The sequence below is a fragment of the Taeniopygia guttata genome, chromosome 3 (assembly GCF_048771995.1).
Source record: "Taeniopygia guttata chromosome 3, bTaeGut7.mat, whole genome shotgun sequence".
Lineage (NCBI taxonomy): Eukaryota > Metazoa > Chordata > Aves > Passeriformes > Estrildidae > Taeniopygia > Taeniopygia guttata.
In genome coordinates, this window is record NC_133027.1 from 37,534,864 (window position 1) to 37,562,500 (window position 27,637).

Genomic DNA, 27,637 nt, shown 5'->3' on the forward strand with positions numbered 1-27,637 from the left:
ATGTTAATGCAGGAATTGCGAAAGAATCACACATCACATCAAGCTACTTACAAAGCATTCTCAAAGCATAAACAAGTCAAAAACATCCATCACGTCCACTAAACATGTTTTCTCATGATCGGTGAAAGCTTTCACACTGAGAAGGGAGGAAATCAGAAGGGGATGGGATGCATCAGCCTCAGTCTTTCAACTGTCACTGTGAAATGAAAATCTTTGCATACCCCAACCAATAACCAATATAAGTAACTCAAATAACCAATGAATTAGGAATAATAATGCTCACTTAGTCTGATCTTGCAAAATAAACCAACCTGCACAGGCAGAAAACAATCTCCTTACTCCTTAATGTTGTTTCTACCGTCATGAGTAACAGTGCAAAACAATTTCTGCTTCAGTACAAGAACCTTGCTATTCATAATAAGATTTTAATAGGAATACTAACAGGAGAAAACAAACCCTTTTACATCTAACTGAAACTCTAGATACAGTAGCAAAACTTTTTCACAAGTCCCTTTTCATTAAAGCATACCATTATCTCAAAACTGGACTAATACAGAGACACTTGATGCCAAATCTCTTCAAACCAAAGAGAAAAGCGAGAAACCCAAGAGCTCTTAGACGCTAAACCATATTCACAGATAATTTTGGATATTTTGAGTTTTATTGCAAATCAGAATTAAACCAAACTTCAAAACAACAAAACATTCTTTCTCCATCCCTATTGACTCCCAGTACCACTGCTGCCTGTAGCTAGTGGGGAATATTTGGTTATTGTGAGATTTAGAGACTTTTATATATACTCACGTCTGGATGCCTTTGTCTAAGACCAGACAAGAAGAAGAACACTTCTGAGTAAATCAGGGCAGAAGGGAAGGGAAACTCATAAAAGACTTTCAAACAGTATGAACAAATAAGCTCAACATTCCTTGTATTAAATAGTTAACTTCTGCATTCTGCTTCACCGATCAAAAATATGGCAAGTGTGGGTAATTTTCCCCAAAGAATTTTCTGTCTGTACATGTTGACATTCTGTTTATCTTCCTCTGCTGCCACTTCATTCTTCTTTGTGATTTTGCTTCAATTCCTGTCTACATTTCTGTACTCCTAAAAACACACACTGGATTTCAGGAGTTCCCAAAAGATGCTCTTGAATTTCCCTGATCTTCTAAAACTCAGCATCATTTCTGTCCATCCTTTTTTTCTGCAAGATCAATTATGTCAACAAATATAGTTCTTCATTTTCTTCTGGATATGTCATGATCTCTTTACTTGAGATGAACAGGTTTTATAAAAGTCTCTAAATCTCACAATAACCAAAGTTCAGAGTTCTACATCCCAATCAGCAACAGGAGGTCGTTGTTTTCTCTATGAAAAATCCTAATACATCATGCATTCAACTACAACACAAAAATTATTTCAGTTAGCATTCTCAATGGGTCATTCATGCACTGTTACACTATTGCTCTTGTATTGTTGCCTATTTATTCCCTCTGTATCACATAACAAAAAAATACATCTCTATCAGCTTCATCCTTTTCAGTTATTCAGCTTTAATGCTTCCTTACCAAGTAATAGGACTACAAGAATATTTTTCACTCTAAATATATTACTGTAGTGGAAAACCAGCACAATTACTTACACTTTCTCAACTAAGAAAGTTACCACACTAGGAAAACTGCCTATTGCTTCATCCAAGAAAATCAGTTTAAGAAACAGAAGCAACAAACTTACATTCCATAAACTCAGAAACAATATTAAAATCTGAACATTAAATTAAATAAATATATTAAAGATTAATAACCTTTATAAGTATTTATAAAAGAAAATTGTTTTAGTTGAGTTATACATTTTTCAGTGTGCCAAGTCTGAAAACACAAGTTCTAGAAACAAAACATATCAGATATTGATTTCCTGTAACAGTGATTAAGAGATACATTCTTCACTAAGTTAATTTCAACTAGGTAATTTCAAATTTAGCTGTGTAACTCTGCTTAGCTTAACCTCCAATTTTCAGGGAAGTGCTTCTGAGAAACTTTTGCAATTGCTTTAGATTCTAACTGTATTCTAAGATATCATCAGGATTTCTTATGGAAGTTTGAACTCTCTTTACCTTAGTAGTTCTGCTTTAAATTTAAAACAGCTATGTATTAAAAAAAAGGAAAGAAAAAAATAGAAAAAAAAAAAAAAGTGGCCTAATTGCTTAGTTAGCTAATGTAGAACTTGAAATAGAGAGGTTTATCTTATTTCCAGATGGGAGTGTCATCACCCCTTCCTAATATCTACAGTATAGGAAGTAGACCAGGAAAAATATGTTTCAACTGGAAAAGTGTACACATGTACTTTCCAGAAGTAACTGGAAGGGTAGAAATATCAGTCAAATTTGAAATAATTGAAAACAATTCCTTGATTGATTCAGTCAACACACTGGAGGGAAGGGATGCCATCTAGAAAGATCCTGACAGACTTGAGCTGGGCTTGTGCAAATATCCAAGTTCAACAGGGCCAAATGCAAGGTCCTGCACCTGGGTCAGGGCAATCCCAAGCACAAACACAGACTGGGTGGGGAATGAATCAAGACTTTCTCCCTGGGGAGAAAGATTTGGAGGTAAAAAGCTCAACAGAAGCTGGCAGTGTGCACTTTCAGCCCAGAAAGCAAATCATGCCCTGGACTGCATCACAGGAAGCACAGGCAACAGGGCAAGGGAGGTGATCTGCCTGTCTGCTCTCATGAGACCCCACCTGGTCTGCTGCATCCAGAGCTGTGACTCCCAGCATAAGAAAGACATGGACCTATTAGAACAAGCCCAGGAAGGGCCACTGAGATGATCTCAGGGCTGGAACACCCCTCCTACAAAAAACAGGCTAATGGAGTTGGGGATGTTTAAGCTGGAGAAGAGAAGGCTCCAGGGAGACCTTAGAGCAGCCTTCCAATATCTAAGATGGGCCTACAAAAACAGATGGAGAGGGACTTTTGATAAGGGCCTGTATTGACAGGACAAGACAGAATATCTTAGAATTGAAAGAGAGTAGGTTTAGATTAGAGATTTGGAAGAAATTCATTATTATGAGGGTGGTCAGGCACTGAAACAGGTTGTCCAGAGAAGCTGTGGATGCTCATCCATGGAAGTGTTCAAGGCCAGGCTGAATGGAGTAAAAGGTGTCTCTACCCCTCCTCTGGCAGGGGACTGGAATTAGATGATGTCTACAGTCCCTCCCAACTCAAACCATCCTATGATTTACAGCTTAAGAAAAAAGCCAACATGGATGATACTACAGCCATGATCTATACTAATATACAGTACACATTGCAGTGTATCCACTGTATATGATGCAACAGGAGGAGGAATAGAATGGATGAGGCCATGCTAGCTTGGGAACCACTTGCATTATTTTTTCTGGTTTTCTGTAGTACTTCTGGTAACTTCTCCCCAGGCCACTCATATTCCCTTATACTGGCAGACATGGCTCAAGAATTTATCATGCTTCAATTGCACTAAAACAACACAAGTCAAAAATGTTAATGAAATTTTAATGTGTGAACATCCTTGAAAAAGCAAAATAACATGAGAGCTCAAATCAATGGTTGAAAGACTCATGGAATGCATGCAGTCATACAAAATCCTTCATTATTTAGCAGCACACATCCATAGTATATACTCTAAAAAGACAAGAGATGATTCCTGAAAACTAACACCATTGATTAGTAAGAAATCACACATACTACAAATGAGATATCAACTAGTCAGAAACAACACTGCAAAGTAATCCTGACCAAAACAAAGATTAGCTAGCTAGTAGATGGATGAGTGGGGAGTGAGAGCAAAAATTTAATCTGGAACTAAAGGGAGAAAAAAATCCATTCTTTATGCTACTTACTCCTGTAGGCTGAAATATAAGTCCATCCACTTCATGGCTAACTTCTCTGGCAAAGTTTCCTTCCAGGAGCTGTAGAACAAAAGAGAATAAATCCTTTTTCCATAGAGAAATGCACATCAAAGTGAGTAGTAGTGGATAATACATTACTACTGCAATCATTTGCCAATAAACAGCTTATTTATGGTTTAACATTAGAGCTTGGGAAATGTCAACGTCAACAAAGTAGCAGTTTCTACAAAGAATACTCAAGGCTAGAAAATCCTTTGTCCAAAAAGAAATACTTAGAAACCAAGATGATTCTATATACTAGAAAACTAGGAAATATAAATTGTAATACAGGAAACTACAGTCATTTGTGGGCAAATTAAAAAATTAATTTGTCATTTAAAAACACAAGTAGCACTTTAGATTGAACTTATTTCCTGAAAAATATTTCAGGGCATCATTTGAAATTCATGTTTGACAAACTTCCTAACTAGGGCATAAACCAGTAACACAGATACATGACTGTAAAACCAACTCTTTGAATTAATTTGTATCTTGAATACAAATATTGAATATTCTATTTAATGCTTTCAAAGATGGTGAATTCTGTATGGAGGTAAATATATCCATCAAGATTAATTTACCAGAGAAAAACCATCTAATTAAACAAACTACTGAAACCAGCTAGTCAACAGTTATGAAAATTGATTCTATACTTCCATATTAAATTCTGACTTGCCTAAGGAAAAGCAAATAATCAAGGAGAATTACAACCAACATGTAATGGCAAAAATTAGGAGAATTACCAAAATACCTCTTTATTAACTTCAATTTGTTTTATTGTTGAGGTGAAGAATCTGTCCTGAAGTTGTAGATACTTTTAGTAATATTTGAAAAAACTTGGCGTAAAAGTAATCTCACGGTGATAAAACAGAGCAAATACAGAATCACTGAATCACAGTCACTGAATCAAGTTTTAAAAGCATAATTTTGGCCTGGTCAAAAATTTTGTACTGAAAATTTTGTACCATTTTCTTTATAGAGCTCAACTTAATAACCTGCTGACCAAATTATGACTAAATTATTCAAATGAAGTCAAATTATGAAAGGAGCTGAGAACTAACATTTGTATCCTACTAAGGCTGTACAAGTAAAAGGAATGCAATTTCATGTTTCATGGATTAAAAGCCTGATGGCCAAATACTTCAAACCATAATGATTCTACACAGTTCACTTAAACCTGTAACTGTTTGCACAGAATGACTGATCATTTTGCCTCAAAAAGTTAGCTTTTTCTCTTACCCAGTCATTAGCCTGTATTTGTGCCTGTATCTCCAACAACAAAGAAAGCCTTCACTATTCAACTTTTAGATATAATTTAACTGGAAAAAACACACTATGAGAGTACTCTCAAGTGGAAAAATAATTTAGGAATATTATTTCTGAATGAGAAACTAACCAATGAAACACAATTTTTCAGAAGAGAAAACCCATAATTGAAACTTGAAACTGTACCTTGCTGTTGTAACCTGTTGCTGTCTTGAAATTACAGCTGAAGCTCACAATGTAATGCATCTGCTACCATATGACTACACAAAAAACAATAAAATAATCCCAAATTCTTTAATAAATCTATTGTTAGTCTTTGTTTTGATTAGAGCAATGAGTGCATTGGAAAAACATTTAAACACATGTCAAAAAGTTTTTTAAATAGTGGAGTTTTTAAATTTCTACACACTATAGATCACTTGCAAGTTACTTGGCAATTCCAAAACTGACTGGCCAGTCATCTGTAATAAGAGTATGCTTCAAACTTACAAAAATGTACAAGACTGATTTCTTTAAATTCAGGTACCAAAAAAACCCTCACTGAATAACGTTAATATTAAGGAATAATGATATTTAAACATATGAATGATGATATTTAATGATATTTAACAAACAAAAAAACAAGCAAACAAAAACAAAACAGAAACTTCAAACTAGTTGAGACAACTTTTTATATATTTCTGACTAACTTATCAAAAGGCATTAACCAAAGTGGCAAAGAGAAAAATCAATCACCTCTATTTCTGCCTCTTTCTGAAGTTTTTAAGGGAAATACAGTTTGAGGAAACAGTTACTTCGGTGCTGGAGCTTACAAAACTGAATTATGTATTCCATCCCAAAATAAAACTTAAGAATATAGAGACAATCTTCAAAGTTGGAGTATGTGCAAAAGCAGAAAATAATTATCATGCTGTTTGGCAACTCTCTCCACTATGGTGAACATGTAGTTTTAGAAAACTACATTCAAGTACCATTACAACTTGATAAATGGAGAGTTTTTACATTTCAGAAATATATTCTGATACTTTTATTTCACTACTTAGCCAGAATTACAAAATGTAAAGGCATCTGTCCCATCAAGCTCCCATCCAGTTTCAGAGTCAAACATGCTCTGTTTGGAGGTCCACAGTGTTTTCACTAAGACAGCTCCTCCCAAGTGTCAATTAGACATTAAAGACAAAAGGACTTCAAATCCAGAGTAAGCCTCAACAGATAACTACACTTCTTTGTACTCCCAGTTATTCTGCTTTCATTCTCATTAGATCAATTACATGTATTTGAATAACATTCTCTCTAGAAAGGAATTTTCACTAGAAAGGATTAGTAACTGGGGGAAGGGAATGGAGGAAGGAATGCACATTTTCCCTGGCATTATTCCCATAAAAATTTTCTTGAGAATTAAACTCTGTAAAGGTTGTCTGTGAACAGCCGAATACACAGATATTGAATACTGCAGAAGGTTTGGAATGACACAGAAATGAGCAGAAAAGGAATGTTTGACATACAAGCAAGTACTTTTTCTCTAAAAAAGCTACATTTCTTCAGTTTATGAACTTCCAAGGCAAATATCATGGTTCATCTTTTAAAAAAAGTTGTTCAACGTTCCACATGTTCAAATTTCTAATTAACTTGAACAGAATGGTCTTTTTTAATCGGTGCCATGATAAATGGCACACCTGCTTGACTGGGATGACTGCCATGGATCAGATAAAGTGCAATGCATCTCAATGACATTTTATAAAAGATGGGTAAATGATGCATGTGAACCAGCTCTTCTGGCATCCAATTCCATGTTGCCTCATGGCATTTATTTTCACCTGAGATCCCCTTTGTTCACTCCTTTCAGCTTCCTTCTTCCCCGTGAACATTGCAATAAGCCATATACTTATATTGCAGTCTATTATTCAAAACTTTTCCTTTCATCCTTTTCAACTAAATTTAGAATTATCCCTACATCTAATAACACTTCTCTAAGCAAAAGAATGGTATAATTGCATGGATTGAGTGGAGCTGTATGATGAGTAACAGGATTTCTCCTTGCTCCTTAACCACTGAGAAGAAGAGCAGCGAAAGAGCACTAATAACTTGCTGAAGCTGATTATGCTAAAACACTGAACCAGTCAGCAGTTCTTCTGTGGATAATTGAAAATTCACACTTTGGAGATCTCTCTGTACTTATACCAACGAAGAAATCACTTTGCTCCTTCAGCAGGAAGGGGAGAAAATTTAAGTGCATACAGATTCCATACAATGCTAATAGGTTTTCATTAGTGTTTTGGTATTTCTGAGCCAAGACACATAATTCTATGAGTTCACAGATATTACATTATACATAAAATAAATAAATCCAGCAGGTACTACTGTGCCTTTTCCTTCCCCTTGCCAAAAAAAAAATCTCATGGAAACACAACACAATGTGAGTTATGAGGATTCTAAAATATAATGATGACTCTGCAAAATCATACAGACTTTCTACAAAATCATTTTACTACGGTCCTTGTACACATATAGCAATTATTGATCTCCTGTATCACAATATGCAAGTACTGGTAACCATTTAGTCTGCATTTCTGATTCAAAATTGACACTGCTTGCTAGCCTCCTGAAATACTTAGGGATACAGAAAAAATCCCTTTGAATGTTATAATACAAGACAAATGCATGTCCCTTTTCCTTGCTTTTTCAGTTTCAGAACTACTATATACTTCACTTCAAGTCAAGATAGAAGAACTCTGCCTGCAGTCCCTATGGAGTTTTCCAGATCCACCTTCAAATTACTGATCATCTGGACCTGTTCACTCTACAGAGAGCTGTAACAGGAAATATACTTCACTCTAAAGTATTAGTTACAAATAAACTATTAATTGAATTGCCAGTCAGCCAGAACATAAAACACCTTCACACATGGGCCTACTATCATTCCTAACTTTACAGAGCCAGCATCTTCATCGTCTTATGTTTCAGTCCAACTTAAAGGACTATCCCTTTCTCCAAGGATGACAGCCCTCTCCATCAGCCTCAAAGAAATTCTCACATTCTGAGAACTGTTGAGTTTTATAAACATGAGCTCATACATCTGTGTAGATAACCTACTACATAAATCTTCATAAATCCTCTTTTTGAATGACATCAAAAATCCCACAGAATGACTTTTATGCTAAGATCATTTAAAATAATGCAAAAATAGTCTGGCTCAGATTCATCCCAACGATCACATTTCCCAAAAATAAATCAGTCTGTATCAGGCAATGATGGAGCTATCACCCAAACGACTAACATTCTAAGCTCCAGCTTTCAAACAGTATATTTTGAAAAGGAGGCCTCCTGAAAAAGAACTAAGCATGCATTTGGTGGGGTATAAGCTTCCTTTCAGATGATACACAGGATGCTGTGCAATGCTTCAAAACATTATCAAATGCAGCCTAATGTCAAGTGAGGGAAGTGGCTGTAGCTCCTTCCTTCTCACTAGGATCTTTCCCGTTTCCCCTGTCCTGCAGTCTGTTTTGGTTTGTTTTGTGTCTAAAAGCAGAGAAGGTACCAAGAACAGAACAGTTGCCTTCAGTCTCAAAGCAAAAAATCATCAAATAACATGTGAGTAACTATGTCATAGGGAAGAAAAGTTGCATATATTATTTAAAATTAAACACAGAATCTCAACCTTTCCACAAACAGAAGTTGGCTAGTTAACATTTTAAAAGAAATAGAGCCCAAACCAATGTCTTTTGAGAAGTTTTGACTTCGTTTCACTGACTGTATTGCTATAAATACATGGTAAAACTTTAAAAATAAACTTTAGTGACTCTGGAGAATTCATGGTTTTGAGAATTAAAGGGAGAACACATCTTCTGAAGTATAGATTTAAAAAAGGGAAAAAAACAAATACAAACACATGAAACTCAATCCATGCAGATTTTTATCTTTTTCACATTCAAGATTCCAACAACTCATCTAACGTTTAATATTTACTTGTTTTAGCAAGTAAAACAGCTGATCTAAACAAACCTAGTGTAAATTAACAATCTGGGGGCAGACAGGAGATGATCAAAGATACATTTCTGGCAATTCTATTGCTTCCTATCTTCTCTGCTCCAAACCAGACTTAATCTGGATCATCATTTCAGACTAACTTTCAGACAGCTATGAGGATGAAACCTTCTCCTCTCACACATATTTAAGTTCCTCTTCAAGTGATATGCTCAAGTGCCAAGTAATTTATTTAGAAAGCTCTGCAATCTCAAATTACAGCATGCTGTGATGGAGAACCACAATCTTCATTAAGCTGTCCAATGAAGTACTGCCTGTGCAATTAAAATATTAATTCCTAGTTCTCAGCAATTTTTTTCTTCCTTCAACTTTTCTTCCTTGCTCCTCTTTTTAGACTCTGACCAAGACATTTCTTAGAGGCTTTTTTTTTTTTTAGAAACAAAGTTCACATTTCAAATATTTTGTAAGGAAGCATATGTAACTCTTCAAATATTTCAATGTGTCCTCAAAAGATATCCCACAGATACCATGTTTTTTATCAAATGAAACCATGCCATTTAGACTCACAGAATATTACAGAAGGGCCACAGCAGCAAAAAAAAAAAAAAAAAAAAAAAAAAAAAAAAAAGCACTCCCTGTTCTCTTTCACAGGAGTCTCCTTTCAAGGAGATCTCTACATACTTGAGCACTTGCCAAAATATTTGACCAGCCAATGATTTATTACAACTGGCCGCTTGCCTCAAAGTGGTTCCTTCCAAGTAACTCTGAATATCCTGAAATCACAGTCCGTGATCTCAGGAGTGTGACTTAAAACATGGTCATAAAGTAAAGATTTCTACTTCATGGTTAACAGTCATTTCCCTCTCAAAACCACAAGCGATCTCTCATTTATATGATTTCAAGTTTTCCTCCAAATGACCTATAAAAAGTTGAAAAGCAGATTTTCAATAATTTAACATGACTTGGTTTCCCCTGCATCAGTCTCATTTCCTAATCAAAATATGATATGCTACCTTACATCAAATAAATGGGGTAAGAACAGTATCAGCTGAAGTGTATCTGCATCAGGGCAATGTCCAATTCTATAATGCATCCTTCTTCATTAGTTATTGTATTTAGCTATATTTATCTTACCAGCAATAAAAGGCAAGAAGGAAAATGCATCATAATAACTGAGAATACAGTTAGAAAACCACAGCTTATACTAAATATTCTTAAGCTAATATGCTAAGAAAAAATCATGAAGTAACAAAATATTTCCTGGTCCATGTCAATGATCTAAAATATGCATAAAGGAAAAGTAGGATCAAAAACTGCAGAAAATAAATTAAAATCTGAGCTCTCTAAGAAGTAATTGCTTAAAGAAGTTTCCTATGCTAATTAGGAACCAACACATATTGAAAGATAACTGCTACATTTTTAGTAAACCCGTGAAATTATCTACTTTGCCCTAACTGCATAAGGAACACAAAGTATAAACTTCTCACTTGCTCATTATTTAAAAAGAAATTTTATGCTTTTGGGCTATAAAATCAGGGCTGTAAAACTGTAGGAAAATCCTTCAAAAAATTCATGCTCAAAGCTCAAATCCTAGCTTTCACACAGCCATCCAACTCAAGATGCTAATTCTAGACAAAAACAGAGAAAAGCTGCAAATTATTATGTCTGTACGAACAAGTACATATTGAAAGTACTTGATGTCAACCAGTAACCCAGTAACTAAACAAAAAGAGTAAAAGTAAACCCTCAAGGTTCACCTGTTTAACAAAATCATCAGTATTTTGAACTGTGTAATCTCTGGCAACAGCTGAATCATATGGTGATGAAAAATATATCAAATGACTGTGTAAAGATGTATGGGAATTTTTTCAGTTGATAAAATTTTAAAATGTGTACTTTTTATAAAATATTATTATATGGAAAACCTTTCAATTTGGTAATTTACTAAAAGCTCTGAAATCAATCATACTGAAAGACTAAAAATAACCTCTTTACCAAGTTAATCATACAGAACATTTTGGCTCAAAAGATATGAAAAACACCTAATTATGGCAATAGATTTGTTCCCTATAAGAATGAAGGCAGATAATGGCAGCATTGTGAGACTGATGTTCACTAATATGACCAAGAGACTAATTATTATCCATGAGTCATTTGTAGCATTCAAAACTTGATTAATGTCAGGTCAAGTTTAACATGTGATAGGTTTTATTAGTAATGCTCAGCTATCCCACAGCTTGTCAATGTACACGAGTGCCATCTGTTAGGTGTAGGAATAGCCAACAGTCACAACAAAAACACATTGGCAACAACTGGTCACTGAAGTATGTTTTAAGAATTCCTTAAGGAATGCCCTAATAATTTTAAACACAATAGACCAGAATCCAGTACTAAAGACCTGCTAAAGATAGGAGACTTGTAGCCCAAAAAAAGTGAGCATGCGAGGCATGTTTCTCTCTTTTGAAAGGTCAGTCGAAGGTATGTTTCATCATACTAAATACTTCACAGTCTGACCAGTTTCTAGCAACAAATATTTTTTTGCAAGAGAAGTATGCAAGAGAGTAGCTTCCTCTCTACACTCCTCCATGGATGTTTAGCAAGCATTCCTGTAGAGAATACACTGTTTTACCCTTTTGAGCATCACTCATGATATTCAAATACATAAGGTCCTCATGGCTCATCTAGCAAAACACTGTTAGAGGATGCTCAATCTGAAATTCATATTACACAAAAAAAAAAAAAAAAATTTCACTGACAGTCTTCCATTTGTTTAGTATTTCCCAGCACTTTGTGGAGGTCAGATTTACCAGGGGTCACCTCTCCCATGTACAGCCCATTATAGCAGGACAGGAAGTCACCTGGGTACTTCCACTGAACCTCCACAAGCTCTGTACTAGTAACAGTGTGAGCAGCAAGGCTGAAATAACATGAAGTGGCAACAGACAGGTGCACACACAGAGAGGAAGGAAGATGATCTAATTCTGGCAACTATGTACTCTCCTCTGTCTACAACTAGTTAGAAGCTCAGCAGGAGCATTGAAAAAAACATTTACTTATCACTACAACAGCCCTCTCAGACATATTATTAACGTGTTCTCATTTGATGGCCCTCTTGCATTTCACGTGAATGGAGATGAAAGGCTGTGGATCTAGGCTGCCACTGGTACCTGCAGTCTGCACTTTAGCTCCAAGTATTCGGTTTCCTGCAGAAAAGTGTGATGTGCAGGGCTCCCAGACTCCCTTCTGTACAAAGTCAAATATGCTGAAGATTTAATGCTACTCAGCAGACCATACACCAAAAATAACATAATTCCAAGAATCACAACTACTAGAGTGTCTTCCTCAACCATTTGCTCTTATAAATTTACAGTCAGTGACTGACAAGGGCCCAAACTACTAGTCATTAGCATTCTAATGACACCACTCTTCATTATCCTTTAGAATAGCAATTCTGCAGAAAAGTCATCAATGGAGTCCGCATTTTTTCCAGTTGAGGAAGACAGTAGAAATTCCAGTTTATATTCATGTGATAGGAAATGAGCAACACCTCCAAGCAAGAAAGCCAAAGAGATTCAACCCTTCTCTCTGTAGGTTTCTTTGTGCCATGTCACACCTCTTAGGAAAAAGTGTGTTGGGATACAACTAAGAACCACACTAGTTTGATTTCACTACCCAGCCCTACAGGAAAAAAATGCTATTGTGAACAAGAATAAAATAGATTGTGAGGGTGGCAAGGAATCAAGTTTGATGGTTCTAATTTTTTTTTTTAATCCTCTTGGCTTTGCAGCTAATTCATTAACAGCACTCTTCAAATATGCTAATAACACTAGCTGTATGCCACATTTCTTAATTATTTGGAGACATCTTAGGAAAACCTAGAGCATGGTACAGTAAGGGCCCTACTGAACTATCACCCATGTGCTGGTTCTGAGTGAACAACTCCAAAGGTTACGCATATAATATATTCAAAACAATACCCAAGAATAACATAAGCACTGTGTGTGTTAATGCTGAATTTGACAGCACATCTGCATTCCTGAATTCAAAATAAACATGAGGCATTTCTCACTGTCAACCTCTTCTCCAAAACACAATTGAGAAACTGACATCAATTAACTACGATGTTTCCAAATGCTTCTTTCAAATAAGAGCAATAAGCTTCTCCAGGAAACTCTAATTTACTTTTGTGATAGCTTCAAAATTAGAGAAACATGGACTCCTCAAAGCTTTGTGGGAATGACCCTGCCAAACACCAGTATTTCATATTTAGTTTTCCTGATGAAGAAACAGCAATATAGTTCATGGCTTGGCCATTTCGTGTACTGCGCTCTTCAGAGTTCTCTGTTTCAAACCACGGTGACTTCATTTTCTTTCCTTTAGGCATGGGGTATGTTGCTCACATCACTCTCCCCACACTCTCCTACCTGGCAGAACACACCCATCTGAAATTACAGTCTTTCTGGAGCTGGAGGAGATTTAACAGGTTCTAATAGCAAACACTTTGAACTATTTACACATTAGCTGCAATCTATGACATCCCTGAATGGATGAAAGATGCTTGGTAAAGTCTGTAATGTCTTCAACTGAGCAAAGCTCCTATTACTCTCATTGCAAGCATCACTGATGCTTGCAAGCTCCCTAATACTCTGGGTTTGACCAAATACTACATTCAATAGTTCTTCTAATGTCAAAGGAAAGTATGGCACTGGGTTGAGTACAATGGCCTGAATGATCTTCCACAGTTACATACTTGATAAGGTTTATCTGTTATCCAGCCCCTGAGTAAACTGTTCCAACGTAATCTGGTCTCTGGTTGCAAAAATCGTGGATAGGTCTGTTTTAATTAAGTCAGATAATTGAGGTTTTTATTTCATTAAGCATTTCTAATAAGACTTATCAACAAAGACAAAGCTGTATAAAGAATAATTCAGTCAGACACAAAACTGATATACATAATGTTTTCATATATTTACTGTTACAATTCCTGATTTAAACTGGGCTAATATTTTATACTGGGCCTGAAGCATTGATTTTAACACAAAAATTAAGGTTTAACTTCATATTCTGGATGTTTAAAAAAACTGGATTCTTCTGCTATGTAATGGCACTTGAGGGCTTTATTTGCAACAAAGTTGAAATTAAAACTGTAAAGCCATAATAGTAAAATTATAAGATTTTGTAATTTCTTTATTTTAAAGATTAACTTTGTTCAAGGTCTGGTTTTGGGTTTTTTTCTCAAAATTGAGCATATTACAAGAAAAGAAGCAGCTAGTAGCGATGTCCTATAATCTTGCTTTATAATAAATTGCTTTAAATTTCACCCTCATCTTTACCATTTTCTTTGTGCTTTTATTCATTTTATCCAAATTAAGTGCATGTCTCTTGAACGTCATTCCAATAGGAGAAGGCTGATGGCTTCCCTGTGGAGCTGCATTGCCAGAAGGCAGTTTGGAAAGTGACAGGCTGTGAAGTGGCACAATGGACAATATTAAACAGTTGCCCCTCAATTAATGAGTGGAGCGACCCACTTAGTCACCACAGCTGAGTCTTCCAACTAAATCAGGAGATATCAAATATACTTGTTCATACTGGCATACCAACTGGTAATTAAGTCCAAACAGATTTGCATTTCCCTGGTTTGGTAATACACCATAAAACTGAAAGAAGAAATCATTCTTAAAGACATTTTTCCTACTTAGAAAGGTATATAGTATTTCCACTGTACAAAATACAGAAGAAATTAATTTACAAAAATGTTAGAATATTCAAATCTAATGTTAAAGTGTTAAAAGCTAAGCTGAGTATGTCTGTCCTGATGTTTAAACTTACAACGTGCACCAAGTAGAACACTTCATGCACAAGCCTTTATTTTTCCACTAGTTTCAATGCTTTCTTTCTAATACGATAGTTTGACAAGTCAGAATTTAATTGCATATTCCACAACTGAATCATTCTACATTAATTTGTACCACCAGCAATATCTAACCTGGGCCACAAATTATGAAAATAATCCTTCATGGCAATATCCAAGACTCTTTGTTTTAACTTCAGTAGATCACTTTCTGAAAAATGTGAAATGTAACTAATATGTGAATAATTTCTTAAAAAGAAAAAAACTTCTTTCTTAACCAAAATACTACTGTGCTGAAATATTATACTTGACCTTCAACATCATAAATAATAATAACCAAAAGCAAGTAGCCTAATCCTCTTGTTTACTCCAGGAAACAAACATAGATTCTTCTTCGTGAATGCGTCTCCTTAAGTGACTCCAGCAAAGCAAGAAGGCTGAGAAGTTAGCCACAGCTGAGTCAGTGTTTGCCCTGCTTGAGGGAACCCAAATCTAAGCAAGTAGCTGCCTCCTCCCTGTCCCACAGAAAGCAAAGAAACAGTCAGAGGCAGCTGGACACCCCACCTACAAAGCCTCTGCTACCCTCAACCTCCCACTGAGAGAAATTATGTTTACCAAATAGTATTCACATCACTGCGGTGCTGCAGCTGGCTGCATGAAACAGCTGCAATTCAAGCACTGAATTTCAAGTGGCAGTAACCTATACTCAGCTCAACATCTTCAGTTTAGTCACCTATTTCATCTTACAATTTACAAAGCTTCCACTTGGGCTGACTGGCTGTACTTAACCTTTACAATTCATGTGGTAAAATAACTTTGAGCAATCTGGCTGAAGTACTACCTGCTGGGATATAAGACAGCTGCCAAGCGAAGGTTTCAAATTCTAGTATAAGAACAAGGTAACATCTTTGCAGCTTCTTATTCCATATTTGTTTACTAAGTTGCTCAGGTCAATGATTATTTGTGCTTACAGGAAGAAAAGCATGCCAAAAAGATTTAAATGAAGGTTATACCAGCACAAAAGCATCTAAGGGTGGAATAAGGCAATACTGCTTTTAAACCATTAAATTTTCCATTCTTGGGGAGGTGGACCAGGAGTAAGTGAGGAAGAAATCTAAGAAATGAAGAAATAAAAACAAACAGAAACAAAATGGTAGAGGGGACAGGGGTTAGAAGACAATTAAAAGGTGATAAATAGGCCAAGACCTCGGAATGGAACAGATGGAGTGAGGAATATGATGTAGGCCAGACATGAAGAATGGCTGCCAACTTTAGGTCGGGAAATGCAAGATTGAAAGGTAAGGCGATTAAACTTCTCCTGAAGGCATAGAAAATCAAAACAAAAATAAAAACAGAGGAAACAAGTGTTCTTGGCAATAAAAAACCTCCAGATGGTAACATTCCCTCTCCACTGACATGGGGAATTCAAGATTTTCAATAAATAGAGTATCTGATGGTTCTGGAACCACCATTTTTGCCATGCAATTCTTCTGTCTTCTGTCCTATGACTGCAAAGCTTCTCCACATGTTGTCTGTAGGCAACTTGGAGATATAAGACAGGGCCTTGTCATTTTCAGTCAGTTTTGGTTAACAGCTCTCTTGGCAGACATGGATGAGCAATGTCTGCATATTTTGCCCTTTATCACGGTTCACTCTTTCAGGACATGCAAATACTAGCTTACAGCTGCCTCAGCTGCCTGCAAAATACATGAACATCAGAAAAATGTGCACTTACACATTCTCCTGCATCATCAGAAGTCCATAGCCGCTTAATTTTTCAAAGCAAACCATCTCAACAGGATCTATACCTGTGTTGGTATAAACTCTAAACATTCCACCTCTCCTAACTACTACAAAAGCACTTTTAAAAAGTAAAAATAAAAATCTAAATGTCAAATAAACAAGTAAGTCACCTGTCAGTTCACAGATTTGACTGAAAACTTTTAAAAGGATCCTAGACCATTTAATCTTCCAGCAGAGATTACCTTTTTTCTAATCCCTCTAGGACAAGCTGTCATTTTAAAACCAGATAATAGTCTAAGAACTGACAAGTCATTGACATGCAGTGTGCTAACATTTGCAAAAGGTTGTTCATTTGACCTGTATCATTGTTTAACCTTTAGCCCTTTTGTTCCATTGAAAGTGACGGGCACAATTCTCCATGGGACCACAGACTACACAGAAAGGAACCTTTTTCCTACTCCTGCTAGACAGAATTTTCAGTAGAAAATGGGTTTTAATCATGACATCCAGACTGAGACTGTCCACACAAAAATGCCTCGCAAGAGAACTGTGAATTGGTTTAAGCAAGGAAAGCCAAGAGTTGGACAACTTCCAAGAATATAATTATTTCTATGTACCTGTACTTCCTGCTCAATATAATAAAAATAAAGTCTTGCTGAAAAGCCTAATATTCCTGTAAATACAAGGCCATGGTTCAAAGCCTAAGAGTACCAAGCATTTAAAGAATGAACTTAAAACTCAGCTTCATTGACTGCTGCAATCCTTTCACAATGGGTGGGAGAATTTATCATCTCCTTGAATTCTGATGCAAATCCATAAATGCAAAGAAAACAAGCTATGCAACAAAAGTGACCAATCATGCAAGTGTAATGACAAACACAAAAAATTCAACTTTGCTCAAAAATGTCTAAGAGAACCTGGAAGTTACATTAAAAGGAAGTTCCTAGCTAACACTAAAATACTAATCTGTGTTTAATTGATTATAGATGAAAAAAAATTTAGTGATACTGCTTTCTTCATCAATATCAGAGTCCAACAAGGCAATATTTTTAGAGACTGAGAACACACAACTTCGACTTGTTCCTCAGTGACTGTTCGTTTCTTTTGTCTTACCACTAAAACTCAGTCTTACAAAAAATAAAGGTCCATTCAAACATCTTAAAATAACACTGAAAGCAATATTATAAAGCACTTATTTCCAAAATCCAAAACTAAATCTCAAGACACACAAACGCTGCCATACTTTATAATTGCACTTTAAAAGTGCATTTCACAGTAAATTGATTTCCAGATTAAAAAACAAAAAAAATCAGTCAGTACCTAACTCTGGTATTAAAGTTCCAAATCCATAACTCAAAGAACATTTTCATTAGTGGATGTATTATATAACACAGCACAAAGTTTACTGCTGTTTCAAGTAATTACTTCCACTTTTTCACTGAAAATAACTAAGTCTACATGGAAACCACTCATTTTTTCTGGTATAATTAAAAGTTTTAGCCACTTTTTCTGCTATTAACTATAGCAGTGAAGCTCCTGGCCTACAGTCCACACAATCTAACACACATTTACTGATACACTATTTATTATTTATATGATATATATAAAAAGGAATGGAATGGAATGGAATGGAATGGAATGGAATGGAATGGAATGGAATGGAATGGAATGGAATGGAATGGAATGGAATGGAATGGAATGGAATGGAATGGAATGGAATGGAATGGAATGGAATGGAATGGAATGGAATGGAATGGAATGGAATGTCTTAACTCAGATCATAGAAAGGAATGATGGGGGGAGGCTGTGAAAAAGAGGTCTAGAGCATTCTCTTGTGAAGTTCAAACTGCATCCTGAGAACATGTTTCAAAAATTAAAGCTTCTCAAAACAAAAATAGGAGTGATGAAGTACATTTGATTCTTTTCTTGATCCAAAGCAAACCCCTGCTACACTGAAAAAACAATACCTAAAGTTTTGATGAAACCATTCTGACAAGGTATGTTGATTTTCAGTCTTGAATATGCTGGTGAAATCAGAGAGCCATCTTATCTGTGTCCAAGAACTGCTACCTTAATCTTTGAGAACAACAAGCTTTGGGGATGACTTAAGAAGTCACATCTTCTCTCAGTGAAATACACTCGGAAGAAAGTAGGGAAGAAACCCAGGCTTAAAAATATCACAGCTTTTCTGAGACTACTCAAGAATCTTTAAGGATCTTGTGGTGGTTTTTCCCCAGCCAGCAACTAGGCACCACAAAGCTGCTCATTACAGTCAAGAAAGGAAGGATCCTGTTAGGCCCTTTCTAAAGATGAAACAATCCAACTCTTCTCGGGAAAGAAAAACATCTAATTGAACATAAGGAGGTCTACCTAAGCAGGTCCCACTTGTCATCCTTTAGGATCCATTCAGCAGAACCTGTCTCTGGAGGGGGATTGATGGATATGAACAGACTTAGAGGATAGAAGTAATTCCTTATTTTCCTGCAGATCTTGCTGTCCTGCACATAGAGCTGGCAAACCCTCTCAAGACATTTATCATTGATGCAAGAGGAAGTCTGCTCACTTTTTCAGCTATACTGATGAGTTATTCATCACTATATTTGTTGCTACAGTTGCAGAGATGACTAAACAAAAATAGGATAAAGATTCTTTGGGCAAAACAATACTATTTTTAAATAGTCTTTTTTCAGAATAGGGCAATGCTTCAATAGACTGGACTATTGTTTATAGTGTATTCTGACCATACATAATGAAAAATTCACAACATTACGATGAGTATGAAAATGCAAGCCTTTTTTCATTACCCTAAGGAAGTGTTACAGGAATCATACTCATCAAGTTCACAGAAGTAATGAAATGAAAAAGGTATTTTGAGGTAAGTAAGACCAACAATAATTCTTAGTTTAGATATTGATCTTTTGAGAATATATTTTTATGAATACTATTCTTTTGAGCAGATATAGATTTGAAATCTATTTTGAACCAATAATTATTTCACTTAAGTGTTTACCAATATTGCCTAGGATACACCTCCACATCAATACTGGTACTGCTACCTAAAACTCCTTACAGTTATCATAGGGCACACAAACAATTCTCAAATACTGACATAAAACTTCTTGCTTATTGAAAATAATGACCAGATTTCAAGCCCCCCAAGAAGCTTCCTGTTGTAAGAGTAGTAAAAAGAACATATTTCACTATGTAAGACTGATTGAAATGATGACAAAAATACTCTATAATGTACATTGTACATAAAGAAAAATGTGTAACCTAAACTCCAAAATGTAGAAGGCTTCAGAGTCTACCAACCAACCAAAAAAAAAAAAAAAAATCCAAGGACAAAACACCAAAGAAGCCATACACCAACCCCAAATATCCCAATAAATTAAAAGTGTATAGATATTCATATCTCAAAGATGCTTTTAAGGTGGTGGCAATACATTAGGGTAAAAAATTTTTGACTGAACTTCATTTGAAACACAATCATCTCAAATGCAGATTGCAATGTTCTTAAAGTTTTACCTGGTACTTCATATTTGTTGATAGCTTCAAAACTGTTTTCTAAAAGCCTGAAATAAGTAAGAAAACAAAACAAAAAAAAACCCCTTTTCACAATATCCCAAGCTGCTGGTCTCCCCACAACAATTGCTGAACATTTGGTTGGCAGAGGAACTCACTGGAAGACACAACAAAAATGCTGAGGGAAAACCTACGTCTACCACTGCTATACAGCCTCCAGTACCACAATATAAAACAACTGAAATCAAGCTTACCTTTCTGGAAGTGTAGATGTCGAAAAATGGTTTGTTTCGAACACTGAACGGTTCTTGTGCTTTGTCAATGAGACCACTCTTCATCTTTTCATGTCGTGGAAATATAATCTCTTTCTCTATACATGCAAGTCGAACATTAAAATCGCAGTCTCCAACAGGCTGTCCCTGCCAAGTAACAAAACATCAGTATTAAAATCAAACACCAAATTATTTGAACAATCTAAGTTTTCCTAACACAATATTTAGAAAACTACAGATACATAGAAGTATTATCAAGTCACTAAGTTTTTCCCAAATGTGTGGTTTTCAAGCATTTTTTCTCAGCCTATAAGAGGTTTAACCAAATCAAAGTTGACAGAAAGCTAGAAACCTGTAATATGCATTCAACCATACACAAATTAAACACCTAAACAACCTTTAAAGTTAAGTAAAATAATTGAAATACTCCCTAATTATGGCTTTTATATGGCAGCTATAATTCTCCACATAGTTTTTGTCTGAAGTAATTTAGATCATTTTGTTCACAATACTTTTAATGACAAAGCATCAAGATTTACACATTTAAGTGAACTCCTTGCTCCGAGTGCAGTATATTGATGCCTTTAAAGAAACATTAATTAATGTTCATTTTCTCTGTCATAGAAAAGAGAAAAAGAGGTGCAGCTGGAAAATGTGCCAATAAACAATGGCTACAAAACCCTGCAAGATATTGGATGGCTCAGTCACAAAAAGGCAATAAAACCCTTTGCTAAGCTTCAGCAGCATATCCTGACCTTTCAAGATGTGAAATAAACCAGCAGCTTTACATTGCTCTTTCTACATTTGGTGCATTGCACCAGCTCGGTATGAGGGTTCAAAATGTGCATTTGTCAGATTAGTATTGGCTTGCAATGGAGTTCATTATATTTTGAGCATTAGATAGTGAGGAAAACAAGCTATGGATATCACTAGAACAAAACAAGTAACTGTCAACTAATAAATTCCAAAGCTTGTTTGAATTGGAGGTGTCACTTTCACCGCAATGAGACACAAAATTCATAGATTTGTATTGTTACAAGTGTGATTAAGCACTGAAAGTTAATTACATGAGATCATCCTTCATTTTGCCACCCTATTCACACAAGAAAATAATTTTCAAAACCCGTTCCTTTCATGGCCTACAGGGAATTAGCTCACAGAGCCTTGGCCTACAAACCAGAATTTTTCAAAAATTGAAAGCAACGAGCAAATGAAACTGGGATTCAAATCATCAGTGGCAGCAGTACAGCTGAGCAGAAGTACTGGCTACCAGGTACCTCCTATACTAAAGGCAGCTTGAAGGAAAAAAGCACTGCTCCAACATGCATCAGAGAGGATCTGAAGTGGTCAACTGGAAAGAAGACCAAAAAATAAAGGCAAAATCACATTCTGATGAGGCATACAAAGGTGACAGAGCAAGTAGTATCTGAACAGGTACCTCAATTAGGAGAAAAACAGAGTGCTAATTTTTAATAGCATTAATTTAATCAGTTCTTTCCCAAATCTTTGGCATTTCATGCTCCCAAAGCTTGTCTTCTATTTCTTTGCTAGCATTAGAACCTACTAGACCCCTATCACAAGTCCTCAGTTGTTCATGGCAACAGCGTTAAGAATGATGCAAAGCTCCCATACAACATGTAACTCACAACCACTTTCTTTTAGGACTCTGCTTGAGTCTACATAAGAGCACACAGCACAGGCACTATCACTCTGTGGGGAAGAACATCTTGTACAAAGCCTGTGGCAGATACCACGGGTGAAATATCTCCTAATCTCTGTTCACTGATCCATGTTCGTGAAGAAGAAAGCTTAACTGGCTGTTAATGTTGTCTTCAGTGTTGTCCTCCTTTCGAACATGAAGGTGTTATCAGTAAAGAGCCATTCAAATGAATGGAAAATTAAGAGTATGGAAAAATCCAAGGGGCAGAGTGTAGTTCACTCTTTATTCATTTTTCACAGAATATAGATGCACAATCTACATATTTTTAAGTGCCACAGACAAAATGTTGGATCAATCAATCAATCAATCTTTCCTTGCTTCTTGTTTCCTTCCTTTCCTTCTCCCCCTATGTATAGCATACTTGAGTACTCATCTATACAGTCATTGAGCATATCCTGGTTTGTGCATGTAACTAAAACACAGAAAACACATCTCAACCCCTGTAACAACTGACTGAAGAGCTGATTGAAGAATTCCTTTCTGGGAAATGTGTATATATATTTTTATATCTTCAAAGAACCCCATAATTCTGTAGTAGATTTAAGCAAGATCTAGTGCACATGTTCTCTTCCCTATAGTATCTCTTCCACTCAGCCACATTTTATTAGTAGGTCTGAAAGAGCAAATAAACTAATTAATATTTCATACATTTGCACTTCCAATAAGCCAATAAGCAGTTAGGTTATTTAGAAAGCTTTTTTACAATGACTCCTTCAAAAAATGGTTTTGTACAGTGATTTAAATTTATTTCCATCCATAAACAGTTAAATTAAAAGCTGAGACCACTTTATATGCACCATATACCAGCTGAATCACTTTCTCTTCCTTAAAATATTCCTTTCACTTTTCTCACCTACTTGGAACTAATTATTTCCTGCAGCTCTGCCAATCATATATTTCTATTTTAAAGCTTGTTAAGTAGAAGGGTATATTACAACTAGGTTCCATCAAATAAAGGTCAAAGCTAGGTTGACATAAGATCATATGAGAAAGGAAAACACAGACAATGCTGCCAAGCTACTTCTTCATCAGACTAGTAAACTTAGAAGTCAAAGAGTGTTTCAGTCTTACAAAAGCACAGGACATTATCAGTAAGAAAATTAGCACATAATTGAATTTAACTCAAGGATATACTAAATAAAAGCAATATTGTAGGAGACTGGCTCTTTCTTTGTTATCAGACATTTCCCATAATTACAAAAAATGTTGCTAATATACAACACATTTATCCCAGACATAGACAAAATCTTGAAGTGATAAAATTCTTAGCTTTTAGCAAATAAGTAGGAGGGTAATGTAGGCTGCAATAAATAATTCAGAGACCTTGACAAAACCAGGGAGATATTATTTAGTGTATAAAGCACACATTTAATAATTGTCAAAAACCAAGACATTGATGCATATATAATCTAAACCCAGGCATTAAGTAATAGCATATTTTAGGCAATACAGATGTTTTACTGACTTAAGCATTCAGATAATTAAGATCTTATTCCAATATGTAGGCTTTTACTTGTCTGAGAAGAATAAGGGTCACTACTGCTTGACAGCATAATTACTTTAGTACATTAAATGATAATTCCTGTTCTATAAATTTTTAACCTAAAATAAGTGTGTTAGGAAAGGGTAAAACAAAATTAGCAAGCAGCATGTATCTCCTATCTATGATAGAAAGTTACACTTCCCTCTCAGTCTAAATAAAATGTATCCTAAAGCAAAATATCATTTAGACAAGCCTTAAGAGAAGAGTCATTTGTAGAATCAACACCTCTTCCTCAAGAAGCTGAGCTTTCTTCACCTGTTGAAACTCTGTGCATTGCACTAAGGTCACAGTATGGAGTGGGCTTGCAAAATATTGTTTTGATGTTAAAACATCCTCCACAAAACTTCAAAACGTAAGATGAAATTTCTACTAAACTTTGAAATCCACCCAGGACTCGATATTTATAAATTTAAACTCCGGTTATTTCAAATTAACTTCTCAACAGAAATCATACGTAACAAGTCACGTAAAAATCACAAAAAGAAATGGGTTTAAAAACACTGAAAAGGGTCTGCAGGGTCATTTAATATCCATTGTCTTGAGCAGATGGGGGAAACGGAGATTAGAAAAAAACAAAGGAAAAAAGAAAATTAAAAAATGGTACCACCAAAAAAAACCACTCACCCAACAAGACCAGTCCCTCTAACAATGCTCCCAATGGGTGTCAGAAGACAGAATTTGGACAAGTGTCAGACTGTGCTCCTGCCTTCCACCCAGTACACAGAGACCTCAGTGTTGAAGTCACAACCTCATGCTACGTCAGGTGAGGAACTCAAATCCCAGGTCATTACGTATGACCATATACCCAGCAAGACGGCAGGAGTGGCTGAGATGGGGATAAGAGGCTAATGTGATTTCTGTTGCACATCCTGCCTCTCTCCACAAGGAGAAAAGTATCCCTGAGTATCTACCATCGCCCCCCACGTGAGTTTCCCTTCCCATGTGTCTCTAAGGTTACCTTGTGGCCACAGCTCAGTAAATTCCACAAACCTTACATGGAAAGTCCTTTACCTACATAGATGCAGTGAACACACCATGCTACAGAGGCACCCAATTCCATAAAAGTATTTCATCTTTTATTTTGGTGTTTATGTGCTTTTTTCTGCAATGCAGTTATAGTAAAAAGAAAAGTGATGCCTAGGCCTCTGCACACAGCTGATAACTGGCATGGTTCAGGATAAACTGAGAATATTTATTCTTTTCTTCCATGAGATATGGCTGAAGTGTACCCACCAGCAAAGCATGCTCCATTTGCTTCTCCAGGGCAGTACCTGAAGCATGAATAATTCAGCACACACACACAGATATACGTCCATGCACATCTTCACTTACTGAGCCAGAGTAGAACATATGTCACAACTGTCTTAGCTTTCATGATTTTGAGAGAAGAATAAAGAATAAGCTCAACCTGATATTCTACCCCATGTTTAACGCTATTATTGACAATTCAAGGCACCCATAGCTGACATCTGTATTCCCAATGAAAGCCCATTATTAGTTTTCCCAACTTCTGAAGATCACGCAGTCTAATATTTTTAGTTTTATGGTAATGATCTGGCACATATTTCTTCTGACCATGGTTTTATAGATGCTTTTTTTGTACACATAAACAAACAATCTAAAACTGCTGTTTGTGTTTCCAAATAAGATTATTACTACATTTAATACCTAAAAGGCTTTTTTCATTTCCTATGAGGTTTTCTTTTTGAAGCAGAGAAGTAAAGTATTAGAGAAATGAAAAAATTTATAGAATTATATCCCTTAAGTTCTTTATTCCTAAAAGGCAAAAGGCATGACAATCAATAGAATCTAAAAATTCATTTTAAAGTTTTGGCAGTTATCTAACTTTAAAATGTTAGGAGTCTTCTACCTTTATTCACTCAAATATTCAAAACATGTACGATAAGGGCAAAGAATTCAGCAGTTTCAAAAGGTTTCTAAAGTTTATCTTAGCATCAATAAGGTACAGCATGTGAAATACTGTTTCTATTGTAGTAATACAACCAGTGTGCTGCAGGAACATGATGACAATTTATATGTTGTTGTTTTGTACAATGGAATATTGCTCTGATTTACCACAGAACAAAAATGGTTTGAAGAATTTGACCTATTAAAAATATTGCTTGAGACATATATTAAATTACTGGCATTTCCTTAAAAAAAATAATCACTGAAAATAAATTTTAAAATGTGCAAAGAAAAGAAGTTAGTAGCCAATGGATAACACCAAGGTCTAACAGAACATAAAAATATAGTTCCATGGGGTTTTTTTATAAGTAAACATAACTTGAACAAAACAGCAGGACTGTCAAAACTGTGACTAAACAGATATGACAAAAACAGAAAAAGTAGATTGTAGATTGTACTATAAATATTGCTCTCTCCCTTAATCTTCTCGGATTGCTTAAAATTTTAAATAAATTCACAATTAAAACCATAAAACTCTGTAATTGCAACTGGATGATAAATTTGCACCATCAGTATAAAGGTAACATAAACAAAGCAGAATATTTACAATCAGTTGAAGTGACTGAATTATGATTCTCATCACCAATACTGGGCAATTAAGAAGCAGAATTATGGAAATAGGCATCTAGCACCAATGAACAGCTAAGCCCTCCCTTTTGAAAACAAAGCTCCAGTTAGACACTGAAAGCTTAGTAGTTGCTATATTCAGAGAACAGACAACTCAGTCAAATTCATTGATTGCATGTACAGTGACTTAATTTAGAAATCCTTCTGAGCCCTCAAAACCAGAACTCAATAAGGAGATTTTACTGGCACGTAAATGATTAAAACAAAAAGGAATCCTGTTCCGTCTAGACTGGTTGCCTCCCCTCAGGTAATTTGAGTAGATGAACTTCCCACTTCAATTACAGAACGAAAAGTCATACTTCTAAAAAACCCTAATTATAAAACAGATGTGTCATTATCACCATGGGATATTTACACACAAAAAGACTGCAATGGGAATATAAGTTTTAATAATTTATTTTACACTGAATTTAGGCTAGCTTCAGACACAGGATTTTACTGCTTCAGTTTTTTCTAATTATTTTTCCTGTGTTTGTGTTGTATGTAGTATGGAAGTATTCTTACCTTAATTGGACCACCTAGTATGTGTTGCAGTCAATATTTTCTCTTTCTACTTCTATTCTCCTCATACTCTCTTCCTTTCTGTCAGCCATTCACAATGATTCTTCATAGGAATAGCTATTGCTGGGTTTTCACACGGCTGTCTTTATGATAAAGAATTATCACTCCAGTGAATTAAAGAACCGTGGGAAAATTCCTTCATCTTAAAAACATTATTCAAGCCATTTCAAGATTGTGGCACTAGTGTTTTTAGAATATAAATAATTTAATTGTATTTAAAATAAGACTGTCTAGTACAGTTAGTATGAAGTCTTATAAAAACTAGAAACAAAGGGGGGAAATAGTAGTAACAATCAGCACTTATTCACAACTATTATCTTAGAAAAGGAACCACCTACATTGCCTAAACCATGATAGAACTAAAAATTAAGTATCAGTTCATAACACCTGAAGACTTGTAAATATCTATAATTTCAGTATACAATCTGTCTTTAGATATCTAGTTCATTTTGTACATGGTTAGCTTGTGAGTAAGAAACACTGAAAATGTAATACTTGTTTCAAGAGAAAGTGGAATTCTTCTTCATATTTATTCACATTCTCTCCTAGACCATAACAGTCAGTGAGGCTATTCAAACTTGCTGGAATCATAGAATGGTATGGGTTTGAAGGGACATTAGAGATCATCAAGTTTCATCCCCTGCCATGGGCAGGGA

The 27,637-nt window shown here is 35.5% G+C and overlaps 1 protein-coding gene across 4 annotated transcripts in view; it reads right to left on the minus strand.

Annotated features, from left to right (window-relative positions):
- RNGTT (RNA guanylyltransferase and 5'-phosphatase) overlaps window positions 1-27,637 on the minus strand; it is a 170,718-nt gene that overhangs the window by 85,287 nt on the left and 57,794 nt on the right. For all 4 annotated transcript variants that reach the window (XM_072926630.1, XM_012572754.5, XM_012572753.5 and 1 more), the window contains 2 exons: window positions 20,545-20,709; window positions 3,877-3,945 (listed from right to left, as the gene is read on the minus strand). In XM_072926630.1, the coding sequence (XP_072782731.1) occupies window positions 3,877-3,945; window positions 20,545-20,709 (234 nt within the window). The remainder of the gene's footprint in view (window positions 1-3,876; window positions 3,946-20,544; window positions 20,710-27,637) is intronic.